Genomic DNA, 21,965 nt, shown 5'->3' with positions numbered 1-21,965 from the left:
TTATTTCTCTGAGATTATCACCAAGTCTATAGTCATCAAGCCTCTTTCAAAGGAACCACAGAATATATTACTCGATAGAAAATATCTGGTATCACAGTTCAATTATCCTCATCATTTGACAGCAAACTGGTCCACACAGTAGATCTGAAGTAGACAATAATCCATTTATTATGGGGGTTTTCTTTAGGGGTAAGGTACACCTTAAAAATGTATCTACCTCAGGGTATGTGGTGAATGGTTTACCACCTTAGTGGTGATAAGCTACAAAAATAGAGGCCCATAGCAAGGCTCCTAGTTTCAAAATATAGTCAATAGGGTGGTAAAAGAAAAACAACATAGGCTTTATCATCCTGTTAAAATGTATTGAAAGAATTAAAAATGTATTTTAAACAAAGTTTGATTTGACATAGGTACATTCTTTACTCAGCATTTCCATTTAATTAGAGCCCAAACGGATTGAAGGATTTCAATGCATCACTGCTCTCTTCTTGCCAAAGTTGTGTATTGCACATCAGTAACCTGTTATCCCTCCCTTCCCTTCATTCCAAGTTGTATCAATTAGCAATACATTGTACACTTATTATTGATTTCAATGTGCTCAATTCATAATCAACATCATAATGCAGATCTACTGTAGTCACCGTATTTTACAACAAAATATTTTTTAAAAAGGACAGAAACAATATCAAATGAGTGACAATGAAAACTTGATACAACGCATAAGAAAAACTGCAGGTTTATTAAATGTATATTACAATACAGTAGTGAAATTGTGACCTAGCAGTGGTGGTAGGTAATTGGGGGGCAGCGTTTGCTGTTTTCTTAAACAATGACAGACAACTGAGGTTATACTGTACATACACAAGGAGAGAGGTTTCTTAACTCCCTACGCAATGACTTGACAACAATGCCTGTAGATCCATCACTTCCATTTCACAATCATTCAAACAATCCTGCATGTGTAAGGAATTGATGATCACTACTTAAACACCCACAGTACAATTCAAGAAAGCAGTAACTCAATTGTCTTGGTCCATCTGGGTTGATCTGAAAAATATTTGTAGAAAAAAAAAGCGCACAAGAGAGGTCACTTAAATGAAAGAAAATGGAAGTAGAAGGGAATTTCTTGAACATTGAGTAGTCAAGCTGTTGCAGAGGAAGATCACTCTTTCCTGGTATGGTGACCCTTGCTGGTGCTATAGAAGAGGAAGGTAACAGAGGTTTTGCATTGAGTTAACGCATCGTAACCAGCTCCTCAGACGAGGTGGGGTGAATGGCAATAGTCTTGTCAAAATCCTCTTTGGTTGCGCCCATCTTGATGGCAACTGCGAAGCCCTGTAGCATCTCGTCACAGCCCAGGCCTTGCATATGAAGGCCAACCACCTGGGGGACAGAGAGAGACATGGGTCAGATGTAACAGAGACACAAGCTAGCTAACCGAACTTAAATAATTTGCACACTGAGATGGCACACTAAGTTATGCAGGCTTTTGTTCCATTAATTTACCATAAACACACCTGACTTAACCAATCCAAGGCTGGAAGATTAATTGAATCAGTGGTGTTGGGCTAGAACAAAAGCCTGCACTGCACTCCCTGTGAGTCTCCAGGACCAGAATAGAACTTCTGCTGAGTCCAGTTTCAGAGGGCTCTTACCTTCTCCTCCTTGCCCACACACACCAGCTTCATGATGCACTGAGTCTTTTTGGTGGTAACGGCGTGATACATGGGGGTGAAGGAGGTCTTGTAACTCTTGACGTTCTCCTTTCCCCTGCTTTTAATGGCCTCCTCTGTAAAGCAAGGGCACCAATAGTAAGAATATAATCTATATATAATCTATATCAACTTCTTAACGGAAATGCAAGTACAACTGTGGTACAATATTGTAGTTACTGGGTAAATTCACACAAGAACATGCTGGTTATGCAGCATTTGTCCGAAAGACTGGCAAAGGCACACCGACTCCACACTCTTCCCCAACTCAACTCAGTGGAGGACATTTTTGTTGAGGGCACCACCCACCTGAGGACATCTTTGGTAAGGGCGCACTCACCTTCCGTGAGGCCCACCGTGCCGATGGGTGGGTGGCTGAACACTACCGTGGGAATGTTGGAGTAGTCCACCTTGGATTCCGGCTTGCCCTCAAACAGTCTGTGTGCCAGCTTTCTGCCCGCAGCAATGGCAACTAACCACACCCAACACAATAAATGTCACAATGGAGACTTGCAACCCCTCAAAACAGTCAGAGATATTGAATTACACAGCAAGACAACACTAAAGAGTAACAAAATGTCCTTTCTTAGCCATTATATCATCTATACAAATCAAACTAGCAGACAGGATTCGAGGTGAACTTTACAATGTGTAGAGGGAATAAATAAAGCCTTTATCTCAACACGAATACAGTTCATACTGTCCAGACAACCCTAATGACTGCCAGGCCTTAGGTGAACATGCAGGCCTACCAGGTGTGAGCAGGGCCTTCCCACACACGTCCCCCACAGCATAGATGCCTTGGCGGGTGGTGTTCTGGAATTCATCCACCACGATGTGGCCTTTCTCATCTATATCCAAACCCTGTCAGAGACAACAGACAACCAGCCTCCAGTCAATAACCTCATTACATACACAAACACAGAGAATGACTGTAGTATTGACAGCAAAACAAGTCAAAGATGTTGCTAAGCACTCAGGCAGCGACATGATCCTTACCATCTGGCTGAGGTTGAGTCCAGTGGTGTTGGGCTCTCGACCAATCGCCCACAGCAGACAGTCCACTTCCTGGATGGTGCTGATCTTTTCCTCATCATTCTTCTTCTCTGGGTCTTTGGTGACAAGTGTTACCTCCAGGCCCTTGTCTGTCTTACTCACTGATTTTACCTGCCAGCCGATAGGGATACAGCTAGTAAGATATGAACAACAACAACAAAGAATAGACTACAGTCTGTTTACATGCACAAACATTTAATGTTGATTAAAGATGTATTCAAAATCATTGTGTTGCTATTACTAATCAATAACAATGAAAAACCTAGCAGTAGTTACACAGCATCAACATAAACTGTGCTAGCACAAGTAATGTTTTTACCTGTGGCCTGGGGGGGTCCAGTGGTCTAGCACCATGGCCTACAGTGCACACATATGCCCACGTCGGCATCAGTTAGAATCCGCCCCATGCCCTTCTGACATACCCTCTCCTCCTTAATTTCCTGTCTTTCTCCACTATCTCTATCCAATAAAAATGGAAAATATAAGAATGTGACTGCCCAACTAAAAAAATAATAAACATAGTAATGTTTTACCTGAGTATTCTTACACAACTCTATGCCAGAGTTAACCAATTCTTTGGTGCAATTTGAGCTTATCAATGCATCAAAGTTCCTCAACACCTGTGGGGAATAAGTGAAAAGGATAAGATCTTGTGTCTGCTGCTTTTGCATGGCGCCACTATAAAATATGAAAATCATCACATTGGGTTGTGGTGTGTGAATATGACCCATTGTCTTCTTACCCCTGTCTGTCGAAGGATGATGGATGTTTTGGAGCCCAGTGTGGACAGGATGCCAGCCATTTCCACTGCAATATATCCTGCCCCCACAATGACACTGCGTCTGTTGGAAGCAAAATTGAAATGTTTAGAACACAGACCTATTGCTTGCAAACAAAATACTTTTTTGAAGTTGTATGATTTGAGATAAACCTACTTAGGAAGGTTTTCGAGTTCAAAAAAGCCATCACTGGTGATGCCAAGACTTGCCCCTAGAATTACATCAACAAAGTTAATACATTTTCGTGGACTTGGTTTATCTATTGACTTAACTGATGCAGATAGATTAAATAACACCAGATGCTAGGGAAAGGGAAGCCTGGGACCTGTGGTCACCAAGGTCAAATTCCATTGCAAGTGTATATATTTTCTCTGGGAGATCAGACTCCCAGAGAGAGATAACCTGCTAACCTGAAACATCATTTCCATGTAACATCGAATAAAGTACCCTCTCCAAAAGACGTTGACCTTCAGATCTCTTTCAAGGACAGCACAAGTTACATTTACGTTTTACTTACCTGGAACATCATTGTCACTCAAGATGGAAGGGCGCCCTCCTGTGGCAATGAGGATGTGCGGTGCTGTGTATTTCTTTCCATTCACCTCAACGGTGGGTTCAGGGTCATCAGTGAAGCTAGCGTGACCTTGAATCGTCTCAATTTTAGCCTGTAGGACACCAAAGGTTAACATTATTCTACCTGGAGAGAACATGTGGGCTCAGGCGATGAACAAAAGCATTACATCATACATTTGTGAGCTGTATGGATATTATTATGGTGTAGGTACTACTGAAGCCTGCTGCTTGCGCCAAACATGATGTACAGCATGATGTACATGATTTTCGCTTTGTCATTCTGGGGTATTGTGTGTGGATTGATGGCAAATTATTTTAATTTAAGCCATTTTAAATTGAGTCTATAACACAACAAAATGTGGAAAAAGTGAAGGGGTCTGATCACTTTCCGAAGGCACTGTATATGAACTGATTAGGGCATACAGTACCTTGTCAAGGTTGTTGCGGTAGATGTGATTCAGCCTACTAACATAGGCATCCCTTTTGGTCTTAAAGAATCTGCACACAACAGACACATAGGTTAGGGGATTGTTTAAAGAAGAAAATCTCAAATAGTCACACAAATAGCCAACAAACAACCTACTGTTCTTTACTTTTAACTTCCCACTATTTACTCTGTTATACTGACTGAGGCCTCCCTAGGAAACACATGTCCAACTGTTTCCACTGGCCACTCCTTCCTCTACCTTATCACCGCCAATCACCTTGAGTAATCCATGGGTGTGGAGCGGGTTGACAAATACCAAGACAGAGAAATGGGCTAAAGTGAAGCAACAGAATGCTGTGTAAGCTGAGTAGGAGGACTGGTGTACAAAGTATCTGATGTTATCACAGAAGAATGACTCTGTCAATGCCTTGTCACGCCTTATGAAAACAAAAGAGAAATGCTACCTTCCCTAAAAGATAACTGACAAAAGTATGAGAACACACAGACACACACACACAGACACACACAACTTACTCCCAGCTGAAGTGAGCGTGTCCACCTTCAAACCCATAGTCAGAATGATCATGGAGATACTCTGCATGTACAGCAGCATTCCACATAACCTGAAGAAAATAAGGGACAAGAAAACACTTTACTGTCTAGACTACATACTGGACATTTCAACAAACACACAAACTGTGTGTTAATAATATGCCATAGTTGATTCAGAAAGATCAGTGCTACACAGTGAAAACTATTCCATGTGGCTACTGTATAAAGTATACTAGGAAAAGACATAGATAGTCGGACATTGGATATGAGAATGACTATTCACTGTGGACATTCAGTCTCAAAAGCTTTTCTCAGAACAAGTTTCCTGTAACCCAGGAACATCCCGTCCCCCAGGACTTAAACAACAGGTCTGTCTACTATGCCCTTTCTTTTGCTTTTCATATGCCAATTAGCACGTCAACCCCCGCACACATGCCCTTTAGGGATGGAAAGAAAACAGTACCTTCTTAGGTACACAGCCCACATTGACCTGAAGAAGAAAATAACATCATCAGAACAAAAGATAACAAACATATTGCGGAAGATTGTGATAATTGATCAACTGATTATTAATGCTATATTCATACTTTCAATTAATAATATGATATATTGGATATTGATCATTTGACCTTTATACATACATATGTACAGTGAACTTTTGACTTGAGACTCATATTGACTTTTTCTGGCTACTGTTGCAATAACACATTCCTGTATTCCATATGTAGGGGTGAAAGGTTACCTATGATTTGCATATGTAGAGGTGAGAGGTTACCTCTTCTGAGTATATGGAGAGGCGAAAGGTTACATCTGGTTTAAAGATTGAGAGGTGAAAAGATGGGAACAAAGAGGTGATTTGGGAATAAAACGGCTGCCTACAGAGGAGATGTTTGAATTTCTCTCTGCCCTGTTGTCGTGTGTAGAGCATCTCTCTCTGTGCATAAGATTTCGGTGTATTAAAAAGTTTCTGTCAACTTGGCATAATAAAATGAGCTCAGAATTAACGTTGGTTTCTTGATCACAGAATATGTAGTATGCTAGATTGTGACTAACCATAAGAACTCAAGTTTGGAGGGGTTTTTCTCCACAATATGATATGGCATCACAACAGCTTCAAAAACGAATGCACATCTTCATTGTCTTTATCATTTAGGAGATCTGTTACTCCGATGGAGGAGGTAGAGGAAATGGAGGGTGTTGAGGGAACTAAACAAGGAGGAACCTCATAGGCTCTCTCTCTTGTGCAAGAATACTACAACTTCCTCAAATTGTATTACACAATCTGGAAGGAGAACTAAATCATGTGAAGAGCAAACAAACGCTACTTTGTACTCATACTGTACACCACGGAAGTGAATTTGATTTGGATGCCCAATTTGGATTTAACCTACATGAAGGGCAATGATATGGATGTCGGGATAACGAGCATGCCTTACATGACAGACATATTTGTATAGGTGCTCTGCTTGCTTAAATGTTAACTGGGGTAATGCCACTACCTGCAGCCATCACACTACCACCTGTTACACAAAACTGAAAATGATTATGTGCCAGAAGAATGCTTATGCACCCTATCCGTGACCACTGCTTTTAACAAAAGTGACCACTGCTTTTAACAAACCACAACATTGCGCACAAAAACATTCCACAAAAAGAGGATGGTCTCGAGGCTTCGCTATGAACCCGTTGTTAACTACACGTGACAGTTAAAAGGGAGCAGAGATGGAGACAGTAGGAACGGCGATGACATTTCGTCGTTACTGTTGTGAGTAATCAGACAGTGGCTATAACCAGGATAACTTTTTACTCACGCAGGTACCTCCGAGTTTGTGACTCTCGATCACGGCGGCTGTGGCCCCGAGCTCCGCCGCCCTCCGTGCACCGGCTAGTCCCCCAGATCCACCACCAATAACCAGAAAGTCGAACCGGGTTGCCGAGTCTGAGGCCATACTCCGACGGATAACTTTATGTCTGTAAGGAGGTGAAAGTGATAGCCGGCGTGTGATAAGTGGAGCCTGGTTCCGGGTAAACTGTATTATTATTGCCATAACCAGGAAGCCCGCACACAACCGGACGCTCTTTTTAGGCGAATGGGAGGGTCAGTCCCCCAAGTAGTGCTTAGTCATTGTGAATTGCAACAATGGTCTGTAAATCCCAGAAACAATTTTAACAATAGTCATAGTGATAGCGCCTATAGTGACTTTTTAGTATTATATCAAGGCCTCCTGAGAGATGAAATACATACCAAATTATAGAATTAAAGCATTCTGGATTTACTCTGCAACATGAATTACTGGACGCTGTCTCATTCATCATGCGGGATATCCTCCGGCTAGTAAATGATTGTGGCATTCACACGTCTAAGGGATTAGTGAACTGTCACAATCTGTTTCACATACTGCAAAACACGTCAAGTGTTCAAGGAATCAATGAGTCACTCACCTAACTGGTGTTGTTGTCAAAGTCACATGTAGGCCTGCTGTGGTTGAAAGCGACTGTCTGCACATTCTGACATACTGCATGATTAACCAATATTATGGTCTGGGTAGCCTACTACCTCATCTTTATATGAATAATGTGTTCACTACTATGCTACCTATCCGTTGCTCCTCTTTTCGTTTTTATCACTTTTGTGCCATGTAAACACGTTATTAAAACACTTCCTGTGCCCTTGTGGAGAATATTTCAAATTAAAAGCCCTCCTGCAAACGAATGTGGAACATATTCATTGCCAGCATTGAGAGAAAATGGAAAATGATATACGGGCCAATTGTGCATGTGTAATGCTTCCCAAAATGTGCAGTCTAAAATGCTGGTCGTCTTTGTTGGTCACCTAACGTTTTTCTTTGATTCATGCAAGGGGTTAAATTTCTTTACCACGCAGCCAATGAAAACCTGGCAGGTCCTTTACGCTATCGTTACGCACGACGCGTATGAAATAGTCCACTCCCTAGCTTGTGTCGCTACGAGAATGCGATTTTGCAGAAAAGAGATTTAATCAGAAATGTAGCACCATTAAGGCTTCTGCATTTGTTGTACAACGATTCATAAGGGGGTTCAACTTGAAATCCGCTCATCGACTTCTAGAAGACTAGTTGTGTGAGCGTTGCTGGTAGAAGAAACATGGAGGTCAAAACAAGCGTTGACAAAGGTTTGTCCATATTTTATTGGCCCAAAAACGACATGAACGCCAGGCGGACGATAACATTGCCGTGGGCCTACTAAACCGCTACATGATCTTGGATGTGTTTCTCCTCAACATTGACCATTTTTTCCTTTCAACGTTTTTCTTCTATGTACATAGACCCACCAGTGCAGGTGACCGTCGTCGTATTATTCATTTCGTTCAACTTAACGGTGAACGAAGGAAGCAATACGATGAGAATTGATGCAAATCCTGTCATCATCTCACACACAGGCTAAATTTCTGTCACATTGCTCTGTTTGTGGAATAATTATATATTATAAATCAAGATCCTCCAAATCACTCATGTTTTCTCTCATTTTCTTCTCTACACAGACAAGAAGACATATAAACTCTACCTCTGACACAGACGGAAACAGGATCTGCATTTTTTTCGCCAGAATTGAGTTTAATTTTCCACTAAAGGAGGGAAGGACCTCTACCACATTGATAACAGAGAGGTTTTTAACAGGTGGACCTATCCAAGATGAAGCAGACTGCATGTCAAAAGGCTCTCCCAACATTCTCAAAGGATTACAGGCGTGAGGAGTTTGACTTGCAATGTGTGGTGAATTCATCAAAAGCATGGCAATGTGAAAAATGTGACTTTAGGGCCACAGACTTTGCCCAGTTCAAGAAACACAAGTTGCAGCATGATGTACAGCTGATGAGATTTTACTGTTTCTATTGCAACCATGTCTTTTGGAGCAAGGAAGAGTTAAGCCGTCACATAGAGAAACACAACAGATTGTTCCCTTTCAAATGCCATTACTGTGACTATGCAGCTGAGAAGGAAGCCTATGTTGTAAGGCATATGAAGCAGAAACACAATGCACCCTCTGACAAAAGACCCAGTCAACAAGTCAGTGGAAAACTGACAACTGCTTTGCCTCGAGAACCCAGAACTAGCATCCACATACCACCAGTGAGTCCAAATCCAAATTTCACACCAAATCCAAGTATCACACCAAATCCAAGAATCACACCATTACGGACGAGGAATATCATGACCAGAGTGGGTGAGGAAGGACTTCGGGTCGGGACAGTGGCTAATGCAGAAATGTTGCCCAAAGGCCAGATGGAGCTGTTAGCCCCTTTGAATGAACCACTCCAATACAACAGGCCTTTGACTGTCTCTTTCCCGGACGAGGTGAGCATTCCCCCTGGCTGCCTTGTTGAACTTGTTGAGGTTAAAACTGTGAATGGGGCAAAGGAACTGAAGCTGAGACTACTCCCACCAGAACTGGATGGGTCTTCAGTGAAAGACTGCAGGGGCACAACCTCACAAAATGCCACCTCAGGAAAAGCGTCATCCAGGTCTGTGTCTAACATATCTCCACACAGATTAAAGCTAGTGAATGACGGATCTTGCACAGCCAACAGATCAACCCAAGAGTCAATGAACCTGAATCAAAAATGTCCATCAACTGCCCCCTCAACAAATAGTGTGCAGTTGAGAGAAACCTCCAATGAATCGAAGCTGGTGAGAGTGAAGGATGAGCCCAAGGAAGTCAATGTGAAAACCAAGGGCAGCGCCAGTCAGCCATTGGACGTGACTCGCATGGAAGTAAAAGAAGAGCACCGTGGTTTTGAGCAAAAACCACAATGCTTGACATCAGTCTCTCCTGTCTCAAGTGTGTCTGTTACTGTGAATGTCCAAGGTACGTCCTCCTCCGTAGTATGTAAGGAAGAGTCATCCTGGGTCCTCCCCTCCACCGCAAACCAACCCAAGAAAGTGGAGAAGAGCATTCATCTTTCTGACCCAAAGACATCTGTTTGGATCCAGGCTGAGGGATGGAATGAGAGATCCATTGAGTGTGAAGGTCCAGAATCCAAAAGTTTCCCAGTGATTTCATCTGTGTTTTCACTGAGTCAGCCACCCGACGGAGGCTGCCCTCCGACCTTGATGGTGGCTCTCCGGCGCATAGCAGTGGATGGAGGTATGTCCTCTATCAGGAAATCTGTGGTCCTTGACAAGATGACAGCTGTGCTCACTGGGCATGATGAGAAAGTAAAGGCAGGAGAGACTGAAAATGTGGCCACAAACAATATGTCCACTATTCACGAACCACAAATGACTCCACAGCCCTGTAACCAGGTAGAGACTGAAAATACTGTTAAGTGTTCTCAGCACACCCAAACACTGACAGAGAATCCTCTGAACGTCAAGAATGAAAAGCCCAGTTTCACCATAAAAGTGAAGAAACCTGCACTGAAGCTCAATAAAAGCAAGATGAAAACTGAAAGGTTTGTGCCCACGTCAGTTCAGCAAGAGGGAACACCTAATAATACCCCTCACACAAATAGCTTAGTGGCTGAGTGCATTACAGCGTCAGTCCCAAGCTATGCAGCAAACAAACAGGATGTTTCTACCAGACTCTCGTTCTCTCTGAAGCCCTCGCTGAAAAGGTTACGTTTAGAGGATCAAAACAGTGGAACACAGACACACAGGCAGGAATGTAACACACCCATCTTAAACATCCAGAAGAAAAGGAAAAAGCAACACAAGGTACCGGTAACAAAGACACTCACACACATCTCATGTGGTGTGACGGCGGTTCTCTGCCCAATCCCTCTGAAAGAGGATCAGCTGGTGAAGCAACCCGGCCCCAACCAACCTGTGGTTGTTCTCAACCACCCCAAACCACAGGCCCCGAGGGGGCAGGCAGGGGTCCAGACTGTCACAAACAGACCAGCTTCTCAGGAGGTTGTCCCCAAGTGCCATATCATGAAAATGAGGTTGAGCAAAGTCATGGGACAGAAGTATGAGGTGATTGGATGTACTGTCAGGGCCACGCCATAGTTAGGATGATGGTAAAGTATCATCATGAAAGAAAAACTACAGAAAATGAATGACGGGAAGAGCACAATAGAGACGAATAAAGTATTGCCACTTGTATTTATTTCATAAGATGTGCAGTTTCATTTGAACCTGCATTAAAGAAGTGTTGCTTCTGCGATATCATCATTGGGAGCACAGATGTACAAATGATGACGTATGTAAAAGGACAAATATTACATTCAATGTTTTAATCTTTCAGATTATTTATCTTGAAACATTGTAACTACTGTCCTTTTGGAGAGGGCAATTGTACAGCATATGCCAGTATTGCCATACCACCATTTGTTTATTCTCAATTGGGAGTTTGTGTTAGGGTCCATGTCAAGACCTTTTTAAGTATTCTTGAGCATTTATTTTAACTCTAAAGCATGGTGAATATAATGTTTACAACTTTCCTTTTGAATTCTGACTGGTGCTTTTGACATTGGTGTATTAGAAGAAAGAATGCTAGGGTATTAGCTTTTTCACCCTCATAGTCTCATGAATGTTGGTGTTTTTTCCACAGAACAACACAATAATGGTAAAAATACAAGAATAAGGATTTTAATCTGTGGTTTTGCCTTACTTTTTAAAGACCCAGTTATTACATAGTCCTAGAAATATCTTGAACTTCTCCCGAACCATCTCTCCATCATCTTTTAAAAAAAAATGTTTTTATCATTCATGTTTTCAATGTTTTACAGTAGACATGGTATTTGAATTTATTTCCTTAAGCCTTTTTCTATGTGGTGGTTATTTTAGTTTAATAAACAAAGAGAAAAATCTGTTACATTTCAGATGTTGATATACAGTGTTCTCGCTCATGTTCTGTACTATATGGTATTGTTGTAAACTATGTTAATCTCAATGTGCCCTCTGAATAAGAAATGTTGATTCATGTCATTTCTGTATCATTTCAACAAGTGTTTTCTTTTATTCCGTGCATCCTTTTGAATAAAACATTTATAAGAAGTGAGTATTATTATTATTAGCAAGTTATCATGATGCGCAATGTACTGTGGATACAGATGTTCGTTCTCTGTGGCTAACCTCAGCAGAGTGGATAAGTTAGGAAACATGGACACATCATTCAACAGACGGTTGAAAAGACAAAAGAAAGTACACAAACAAATCTAATAGATTAACTCTGAAAATGTAGATGTTTTTTATTCACTTCAGTTCCACATGCCTCTCATGCCAACAACAGGCTAACATCCTCTTTTGTAATTGGGTACGTTAACACGCAGTTTCCCTGATATTTGTTAGCTGATATGTTCCTCCCGTCGATCAGGACCACCGGGAATATAGAGTGGAATTTGATGATGTCTGCCACAGTGTCAAACATCTGAGGGAAGAAAAGTGAATATCATGTCATGAGATCCCCAGTTAGTATGCTTGGCAAGAGATACTTTAGAAATAGGCCAGAAACCATCCCTATGTCATTCTCTTTAAGCACTTCGCAATATTCCAGATCTAAAAGGATTGAATAGCTATAAGCAAGATGGTAGCCATCTCACCCTGCCCTCTAATAGGCTAGAGGGCATTTTGGCCATCTTGCTTATATCCATCCGATCCTCTCAGATCCACACAAGAGTTGAGTAGCGGCTGGTTGTTTCTGTACAGGGCTGTAGTTTATTGTGTCTGTCTACTCACATCATTAGATCGTTGCCTGTTCCCAAGTACATACTTGCCGGTGCTCTCAGTGAACCGAATTTTCACATTGAAAACTCTCTTGTCATGATACACTACCAAGACAAAGGGCTCACTGGGAGTATTCTTTGAGCAATCACGCACCAAATATGCCCCATCCTGTTAGTGAGGGATTATAAATATATAGATCATCACAAACAGTACTAAATACTGAGGTCATATAGCCTACTGTACAGCATGTCAATACAAATACTTTTTGTCTCCATTCAGTTCAATTACTCTATAATAGTAACTCTCGACACGTTACATAAGCAGAAGCAATACCTTGTTAACTAAGTGTAAGGCATGTTCAGCCTCTGCTCGATCGCAAGGTCCTATGTACCAGTCCTGTGCATTATACGTCTGTGAAATAGAAATTATACTGGACTGTCATTACAGTAACAAGCAACGCATGTTGTCAGTCAATGCTGTAAAATTACGTCACCCATGTGGAGATGTGTGTAGTGTATTCAGGTAGCATACTGTACCTGAAACGGTTTTGCCATGGCAACAAAGTCATGTTGGTTAACATCATCTTTGGTCTGAGGCCACTCGTGGTTTTGAGGCCTCGTTGTGGTTCTCTCTGCATCGCAAAAGATAGAGGGCCTTTGAAATGCATTTACACATGCAATCAATCAATCAATCAATCAATGATAGAGTGGAATGTAAAAAGGAGATGAAGTAGACTTTTAACATATTGAGATAGAAAGTCAATGTTTACCTGTAACATTGTTTCTTTGATGTAACCTAACAAAGGATCAAATAGTGTGTTCACATAATACAACACAGACACACACTGTACATGCAAGCCAAAGCGGCTGAAAGGGTCTTCACAACATTTTAACAGATATCCTCACATTCTTACAGTGACTGTATTACTTACCTTTCTGTGTCTTGTGGACAATCAAGGTCCAGAGAATATCTTTGGGTATGGTTAGGCGGCTCAGTGTTTGAACACTGTATATCTAGAATATAGTAGCATGTATCTGGTTATTACTGTTGGAAAGTATGTGGCTTACTGTAAATGTTGAAATTAACCAGTACTAACCTTCAGAGGTAGTAATGCTTGCCACCTATAGCGAATAACCAATGTGTATAATGAATACAAAGGGTTCATTTTTACAGGGGTTTCACAGTTTTTAGCCAGGACCTTTTATTGACTGGCACACGGTAGCAATGGCCTATGTAAAGAATCAGCATGAATTAGGCCTAAGCAGGTTACTCAGAAGGTGCTGATTTTTGCATTGTGTAGGTAAATCCACCACTTACATTGTGTGATCCCCTCTGCCTGCTGGAGAAGGAAAGACACAACATTTGCATTATTTCCATGACATTTGCATTGGTGCACCCTTTATGGGGTGGGTGATCACGATGGAATCACATTTGACCAAGAGGTGGCACTACTGAGTCCCCCCAAAATGCCACAATAGAACAGTTCTCACTCTCTTCTGGAGGGTGTCTCTAGGTCCAGTCCAGACAGGAGGTTCTGCAGGTCCTTGGTTAAGAACTGAGGGGACCTGAAATCAAACAGGATTTATTCTATGGAGGATGCACAGTCACAACGTACTGTGTACTTTATAAGTACATTGGAAGTACTTTAGTAAACCCTGCAGACCGTTACCTTTGTGAGATGTGCATGTTCTGTAAAGAGGCAAGGTAGATAACAATGAATAACATATGTTGACAAATGATTTGCTGATATTCCTTGTATGTGTTGTGTTCAGTCATTATTTTCAATTTTACAAGACTGCATGTTTTTCGTTTTGAGGACCAATTTATATTTTGTACCTGTTTTCTAGACTTCATGACCTGTGTCCTCTCATCTGCAAAAACAAACATATTTCAATTACTTCATACCCTGAGTATTTTTTATGTAAATAAAGAGTTACCGTAGTTACCTATTGGAGTCCTCGTTGGTCTTCCTGGCTTCAGTTTGCGGTTGATAGCAGGTCCTGGGTTTCCTGTTCAAGAATAGGAAGTAACTGCTCCAGAAATAACACAAAACTTGACTCAAATTTTACCATATCTCTATCCACAAACAAAGTAGAAGTTATTGGATTATAAAATACAACCATGGGACTAGAGACATGACCATGTTCTAATTTCCAACAAAGCAATTTATCTGAGTTTCAAAGTGTTTTTTTATATGTTTCATGTCCTAGATGATCTGTAATCAGTCAGTTACCTGGGATACAAGGGATTGGTCTTCTGGGCTTTGGACAGGGTATAACAGGGCTGCCCTACAAGGTAAGACATAACACATTAATGTAGCTTTTAAAGAGTTGTTCTGAAATTTGCATTGATCCTAAGTGTACAGAGACTCTCTTTCTCGTCAAAGAGTGAGCCACAAACTCCAGGTGGGCTGTGTGTATGCGGACTGCACTATACAGTGCCTTCGGAAAGTATTCAGACCCCTTCACTTTTTCCACATTTTGTTATAGACTCAATTTAAAATGGATTAAATTAAAATCAATCCACACATAATACCCCAGAATGACAAAGCGGAAACACGTTTTTAGAAATTTCAGTAAATTTATTAAAATTGAAATACAGAAATACCTCATGTACATAAGTATGCAGTGTGTAATTGATTCCTATGCAAATCAGAGACCCTATGAAACAAAGATATTAATTCAAAAATTACATGAACTATAATCCTTGCATTAAGATGGACTCAATTCAACTTATTGAGTGATTTGTTGATGACATTATTTGCGTTTCAGCTAATTTTAAGAGTTTCATAGCAAAGCGTCTGAATACTTATGTACATGAGCTATTTCTGTATTTCAATTTTAATACATTTACTGACATTTCTAAAAACCTGTTTTTCGCTTTGTCATTCTGGGGTATTGTGTGTGGATTGATGGCAAATTATTTTAATTGAATCCATTTTAAATTGAGTCTATAAGACAACAAAATGTGGAAAGAGTGAAGGGGTCTGCTTTCCGAAGGCACTGTAACGGGGAAACTTACATTTGAGCAGAGACTCTGAGTGGATGAGGATCTCGGAAGGTCCCTGTCTTCAAAATAAAAGGAAATACCATTATCAATATCAAGACTAGTTGTAGTAATTCTGGTGGTAGATGAATTGGTAGTAGTAACAATAATACTTTGGATATCTTGTAGTTCGTCAAAAAAAAAAAAAAGAGCTCCCCAGGCAGAGAATGCATCATACGTAAGAGATCCCCTGAAAAACGAATACACCGCCTTTACCAATCCCTCTGTCACGAAAAGGTATGCTTAGTAAACATCATCCTGATACCATGGCCAGAAATAGAGGATACCACTCTTGGGCAGACCGAATCCGGCCTGATACGACCAGCTGGCAGATGCAAGCAGCCTCTACAAGCCAGAATGGCCGAGATAGCGAAAGAAGCAAGAAACCGCTCCACATATCTCCCCTACGGAGTGAAGACTCGCCAGGTGATGAATTGACCTTAGCCATCGAAGCCATTGAGAGCCCATACTCGGTTTCAATATATGCACCGGACCATGAAGATTCATATTGAAGTAGAAGGCGTAAATTATTACAACCACGTTGTACTAAGGAGCGCTACAAGACTGCCTGCCGCAATGAGACTACAACTTAGATATATAAGAATATTATTATTATTATTATTATTATTATTATTACTACTACTACTACTACTACTACTACTACTACTAATAATAATCGTAATAATAAAGTGACGCTTATGATTAAGATTTTGTAATCATTATATGTATACACAACACATAATTGTGTGAAAACCAGTGAATTTAAGAATCTAAATCATTATATACGACTCATAGTTGTGAAGGTATTTGTGAGTTAATGTAGAAACTATAATCAGAAGTAGCCTGTTTTGTGTCTCTGAGTAACAGGAAACGCTCTGCGGCGTCAGCGAACAGGAAACACCTTGCGACGCCAGCAGGCTGTGCTGCAGATCCAGGAGTGACCGGCTCGCTGAGAGAGCCTCGGCTGCAGGAGCGCTACGACTGAAGAACACTAACTCTGAGCTGATAGGGAGGCTAGGCAAACTAATCAGCCCAGCTTATCTACCCTCTCTCCAACCATTTGTATTATTTTTACAGTTTTAAGAATAACTTTTTTTTATTTTTTTATTTTAATTTTATATTTTGATCCAGACAAGCTGTATCACTGCTACCACAGTGCAACCACATCAACAGACATCTCGCTTAGAGAACAGCCGCAGTTAACTGGGGTGGCCTTGGGCACCATATCCGGCTACGGGGAAGGCACCGGGACGTAGGTCAGAGGCTAGACGAATCAGCCTTTGTTATGTAAAAAATGAGCCTGTTAAATAGAGAGCTGAACTGGGGCCTTGTACTGGGTCTACCGAGAGACATTTTGTAGTAGTAGTAGGTAACAGTTACTAAGGAGCTCTTGCACTCCATACGGTCATTGAGAGTTACACCAACAGATGGAAGTAGTGCACTATTCCAACAACATAACAAAAGCGCTCTATCTGCCTGTACACTGTAATCTATAATAACTGTCAAAAAAGTGTACGTAGACCAGCCACAGCAGTAGGGCCCTTCGCTGTGATATAACTTCATACCCAGAGGAACATATAAGGTGTTTATTCACTCTCCTCATGTCTTTAGTTTCTGGATAATAGTCTTTCTCCCACCGTGTGGGCTGGCCAACAGATGATCCCTAGAGATTCACTCACAGGCCTTTCTCAGCAGCATGACGTCTCTCTCACAACTCCACACTCAGTGCCACTCTGCTCTCCTTCTCACCATGGCTTCCAATGGTACCGCCAATTTTTGCCTACGCTTCGTTTTTTCGTTACCTCTAAATTAGTTTGCTCACAGTGGAGCATCTGGTTGGGTCTACTACTGTGTTTGAGTATTTTAGAATACACAGTAGATTTAGCTCTTAAAGTAAGATCAGGAGGAAGAAGAAATAATGAACTGTAAAATAATGAACTAATGCTCAAGTTACTGTAGCAGATGACAGGCAAAAGAGATTACTGGGAGTCGTGTGTGGGTGTCATGACTATTGACTAACCTTACTTTTAACTTAAGTTAGAAGGAGTATAGAGTAAGTCTATTTCTATGAGATAAATCCCTATTTTCTACTTTTTATCTCTGTTTCTCAAATTCGGTGCATTTCTATTAAGAGTGACTAGAAATCCTACCTGCATATTGTCTATCAGATTGTGTGGGTCTGGCAGGGTGAATGTTCACTTCCTCCTGGTCTTCTGCAACATGGTACTCGGGCTCCTCCACGTTGCTATAGCGACCATATCTCTGTTTCTTCTTGTTGCCTCTCTTGCAAGGTTCCTGTGGTTAACAACAAGCAAGAGCCTCTTACATGTGTGAGAATAGACACAAACTGCCTACAACTCGTGGTGAGAGTTTAGATTTTTCTTAAGATACAGAAAGATTAATGTAAAGCACCAGACCCAACCTTATTTTTACAGTCTATGGACCCAATATTAAAACTCCAGTATTGTCTCCTACCAGCCCTGCTCAAGCAAAGCTATTAATCTGTGTCCTTATGCTCTGTCAGACACTTCACTGTTAATCTGCCTCTGTCTGTTCTGATGTGTGAGAGCTGGTGTTAGCTAGGTCATGTTTTGACATGAGTTAGCTGACGATACCCAGAATGAGACTACGAGTTGTGTCTGAGCACGGCTCACCGCCCTCTCTGTGCGTACTCTGCCACCACATTATCACCTCACGCCCACTTCACTCTGGCAATGGCTGCAGGGTTGGTGGAGGGCCGGGGGGCAAAGTCCGCTAGCAGAAGCCATGAGGAATACTAGCGCTGGCGCTATTGCGGCATTGACCAACGAAGCAGTGATATGTCACACAAAGAGTTGCTGGAGTGGAGTTTGAGAGAGTTTGTGCTCAAACAACAAGAGTAGAGATAGCACCTTATATTACACAATCACTGCATTGAAAGGTGAGATGCAACACTCTCTCCGTAGAAAAAGTCGGAATGTTATTGAGCGGTTCTTGTTAGAAATGTGATGTTTCGGTCGGCATGATCAGACACACCTGACCTTCATCCGCGTCACTGCCAGCCGTACAGGAGCTGTATCAGCCCTCAGCCATTCACTGATATTTGTAGAACACAATACCAGTGAGACAAAGACAGCAAGAAGATAATAACACATTCAAATTGAATGGTAAGTTGGACTGCAGTCTACAGTGAATCCATTTGTCCTTGAACGTCTGCGTATCAGTATGCCTTATGTGTGCCTCGAAGAGGACGGAACAGTGAAGAGGTAATTACAGAAAGCGTTGCGAGCTCTTAAACATTCCCCCTCGGGAACGATGATGTGGAACCAACAGGTAAGAGTGTGGACACAGGAACCATTACTCACCATTATCACTGTCGACTCATAGCTGTTCCCTCTCTCTTGAGCTAATGAGATGGCAAAACAAAAACGAAAAAACATCATTAGCTTGGCATTGAACGCAAGGCTGCGGATTCCAAAACAGGGCGCTCTTGGATTCTTTTATCTACTGAACACATGCAGAACTGGGAGGTTTTGTGTTTCTAAAAAGGATTTTTTCATAGGCCCCATGCTGTTTCTTATGACTTGTATTCCATGTCTTTAAACTTTACACAAACACACAAAGCCAAACTGCCTACAAAGTGTGAATAACAGAATGACAAGTTTAGAAATTAGCATGCACCTGTGTCGTGAAGTTGGCCTCCTTCTGAGGGATGGGCGGCACAAGCTGTGGTGGAACAGTTTCTAAAACACAAATCAATGACTAAACAGTGAATACTGTATGACATCATAAACTCCCCACAACATACTAGGTGTAAAGGCAGAGGCAAAGGCTATTTTGAACAGGATGCACATAGTAAATGGCAGTTCTTTGCTGGCAAGTTAATATGAAAGTCAGGGATGACATTGCTTAGAGATTTCCAGTCACGTTTGGTATCAACAAGCTATAACTCAATAAGTCCCACTTCCTGCATGGTTCCCGCCAGAATGAACCCTAATCAAGGCTGACATGGAGTTAATTGAGTGGCGAACAGAGGACAGCTACATTACTGCCTTGCTTTTGACCTTTTATTGCTGCCCTCAAGGGGGAAAACAAACAATTAAAAGCTGTGCTTTGTTGGGGTTGTAGCCATCTAAATTGGTGTTGTCGACTTTTGGTCAAAAGAACATTATTTGGAACTTTTATGATCAAGGGTGAAATCATTCAGGTTTTTAAAAAAGGCAGCTTAAGTATCAATAACGATTTGTGTCTATATGGTTTATTTGGATTTCATCACTGATGGGCAGTTTAATATCTGTTCCTCAAATAATCCACTGAAGCTTTCATTTACTGGGAAAATACCATAGACCTCAACAGTGCCATGTATCCATAAGGCAAACAGAGGATAAAGTGAACATTGCCATTGTCATACATTTACAAGTCACTTTTGCTAAACGTCAGCCAGAAGCAAACAACCGTGAAGGAATGAAACAGAGCCCTCTGCTTGTACAGGTGATTGAGATGGTAGAGCATCAACAAGGACAATGGATACGAGGGGAAAAAAACCCATATATTAAAAAACAAACACTTTCAGTGCTCAGCAAAGTTGTTCTCAGATGTAACAGCCAGGACTAAAAGCCCCGGGTTGCACATTTTATTTTTCTGTGAGTTTCAAACCCTCTCTACTCTCTTTGTATCCACATTTATTTTCCACTACAGCCCATCAATTATGTTTGGCTAGGCTACAATGCTGCTTTTGCATGTTCACCAAATTAGACAATGCTGGAAAACAGAAAATAAGAGAGTCAACGTCATCTATTAGTCAATAACAAACTTCCTCTACCTCTGAACATGTTTACAATAGTAGAACAACCACAATATGAGTAAAACTGGTGTGTATTTATTAAGTTTTATCTGAAACTAACTGTAAAACAATTAACAGGGAATCAACTGTACATACCGATAGGGTTTCTTACAGCCTTTTCATGATTTCTGAAACATTACAAATACGTCATTCTTTGCAAAGAAGTCTACCTGAAAGCTAAATTTAGCAGCCCACTGCAACAGCCACATAATACTTCCTGTCGTGGTGATCATTTCCTTCATAGGCCTACACTGAGAAATGTCAGACTGCAGACACATGGGCTAAGGGACATCCGTGAGATGATGTGGTCGAGGTAGACTGGTTTGGCCTCAATACTGAGAGCACTCAGAGTTCTGAACAAAATATAGCGACTGTATATGATTTTCTATTTGAGTTGATGGATTTAACAAGTACATGTTGCAGCCTTTTTCGGGTGCCACACGATGCTGTGGGTCACAGCTGAATGTTATGGTTTAAAACTGCTCATCAACAGTTACTGCCATGCTACCATGACGGCACTAGATCAATAATCACAGACACTCATTTCTCATATGAAACAGACAGTGTTGATCACTCATATCCACTCATATTTCTGAAATTATAATGTACCACTCTCAGTTATTGAGGTTCAAAATAGATGGGCTGCAAATGTCTTCCCTCTACAGGTATTGGTCTTAGGCTTAATTTAAGCCGGAGCATCATGACATTTCAATACCTGCTCACCAAGAGCAAAGGGGTGACATTTACTGTTTTCACTATATTTACTCTCCATCTGCGCTGACTGGTATTTCAGAAAAAAAACCACTCACACCGATGTATGAAGAGAAATGTATATTCAATCTTAGAGATAAATTGTCATAAATAAGAGATACCACATATACCACAAAGCCGTGCCCTCAGACCTCCAAAACAAGTGTTACAGAAAAGCTTACCTCACAAGTGGGGCACAGAACACCAGACCATTACCATCCAGCAGTAATAATCAGTGATCTGTCAGTGCTATTTAAATGTTTGTTGGATTTGTTTTTGATGAGAAAGGTATTAGGACACCGTGCCTTCCTGTCTAACCCAAAAGCTGTGCAGCTGCAGTAAGAGGCAAGGCATGCGCTGCAGTACAAGGTCAACCTCTCTCCTGTGGTTTCCTCTGCTATGGTATAGCCTCACTTCCTCTGAAAGAGATTACCATCTGGCCTCTCATATTCTCACTGATGCTTATCTGTGAGCTGTGAGCACCCCCCCCCCCACACACACACACACACACCCCCTCCACACGCCACCCTCATCACCCTGTCAATCTGGCACCTCATCCCATGCCCTCAGCCCTCCAGCAAGAATTTTGGTCAGGTCTGATGT

At 41.4% G+C, this 21,965-nt stretch overlaps 3 protein-coding genes across 9 annotated transcripts; 1 reads left to right on the top strand and 2 right to left on the bottom strand.

Annotated features, from left to right (window-relative positions):
- Positions 1-711: 711 nt before the first annotated feature.
- gsr (glutathione reductase) lies at positions 712-7,823 on the bottom strand. 4 transcript variants are annotated; one of them, XM_083686590.1, is made up of 15 exons: positions 7,542-7,773; positions 6,911-7,070; positions 5,842-5,909; positions 5,563-5,589; positions 5,082-5,170; positions 4,549-4,618; positions 4,065-4,212; positions 3,704-3,758; positions 3,511-3,610; positions 3,302-3,388; positions 2,712-2,879; positions 2,465-2,576; positions 2,053-2,184; positions 1,656-1,789; positions 712-1,383 (listed from the first exon to the last, which is right to left on the bottom strand). In XM_083686590.1, the coding sequence occupies exons 5-15, from the start codon at positions 5,165-5,167 to the stop codon at positions 1,234-1,236; spliced, it is 1,242 nt and encodes a 413-aa protein (XP_083542716.1). In that variant the 5' UTR covers positions 5,168-5,170; positions 5,563-5,589; positions 5,842-5,909; positions 6,911-7,070; positions 7,542-7,773; the 3' UTR covers positions 712-1,233. The 4 variants fall into 4 exon arrangements, 3 of the variants coding, with proteins under 3 accessions (XP_083542716.1, XP_083542715.1, XP_083542717.1); XM_083686589.1 differs by lacking the exon at positions 5,842-5,909 and having other exon boundaries at positions 7,542-7,782; XM_083686591.1 differs by lacking the exon at positions 5,842-5,909 and having other exon boundaries at positions 6,919-7,070.
- Positions 7,824-8,072: 249 nt separating this feature from the next.
- Positions 8,073-11,644, top strand: znf518b (zinc finger protein 518B). Its single transcript, XM_083686130.1, has 2 exons — positions 8,073-8,250; positions 8,620-11,644. Exon 2 carries the CDS (start codon positions 8,771-8,773, stop codon positions 11,084-11,086), a length of 2,316 nt encoding a protein of 771 aa, XP_083542256.1. The 5' UTR covers positions 8,073-8,250; positions 8,620-8,770; the 3' UTR covers positions 11,087-11,644.
- Positions 11,645-11,776: 132 nt separating this feature from the next.
- Positions 11,777-21,684, bottom strand: clnk (cytokine dependent hematopoietic cell linker). Of its 4 annotated transcripts, none has more exons than XM_083686131.1 (18): positions 21,545-21,684; positions 19,451-19,512; positions 19,135-19,175; positions 17,941-18,085; positions 15,767-15,813; positions 14,979-15,033; positions 14,692-14,754; positions 14,582-14,616; positions 14,415-14,434; positions 14,236-14,310; positions 14,063-14,084; positions 13,842-13,866; positions 13,677-13,758; positions 13,515-13,540; positions 13,282-13,376; positions 13,079-13,156; positions 12,758-12,913; positions 11,777-12,449 (listed from the first exon to the last, which is right to left on the bottom strand). In XM_083686131.1, the coding sequence occupies exons 3-18, from the start codon at positions 19,135-19,137 to the stop codon at positions 12,297-12,299; spliced, it is 1,080 nt and encodes a 359-aa protein (XP_083542257.1). In that variant the 5' UTR covers positions 19,138-19,175; positions 19,451-19,512; positions 21,545-21,684; the 3' UTR covers positions 11,777-12,296. The 4 variants fall into 4 exon arrangements, with proteins under 4 accessions (XP_083542257.1, XP_083542260.1, XP_083542258.1 ...); XM_083686134.1 differs by having other exon boundaries at positions 14,063-14,081; XM_083686132.1 differs by lacking the exon at positions 21,545-21,684 and adding an exon at positions 20,709-20,800.
- Between the last annotated feature and the right edge of the window lie 281 nt (positions 21,685-21,965).

The sequence above is a fragment of the Argentina silus genome (assembly GCF_951799395.1).
Source record: "Argentina silus genome assembly, chromosome: 15".
Taxonomy (NCBI): domain Eukaryota; kingdom Metazoa; phylum Chordata; class Actinopteri; order Argentiniformes; family Argentinidae; genus Argentina; species Argentina silus.
The sequence above is the reverse complement of the archived record's forward strand: the minus strand, read 5'-3'. Positions and strand labels throughout refer to the sequence as shown.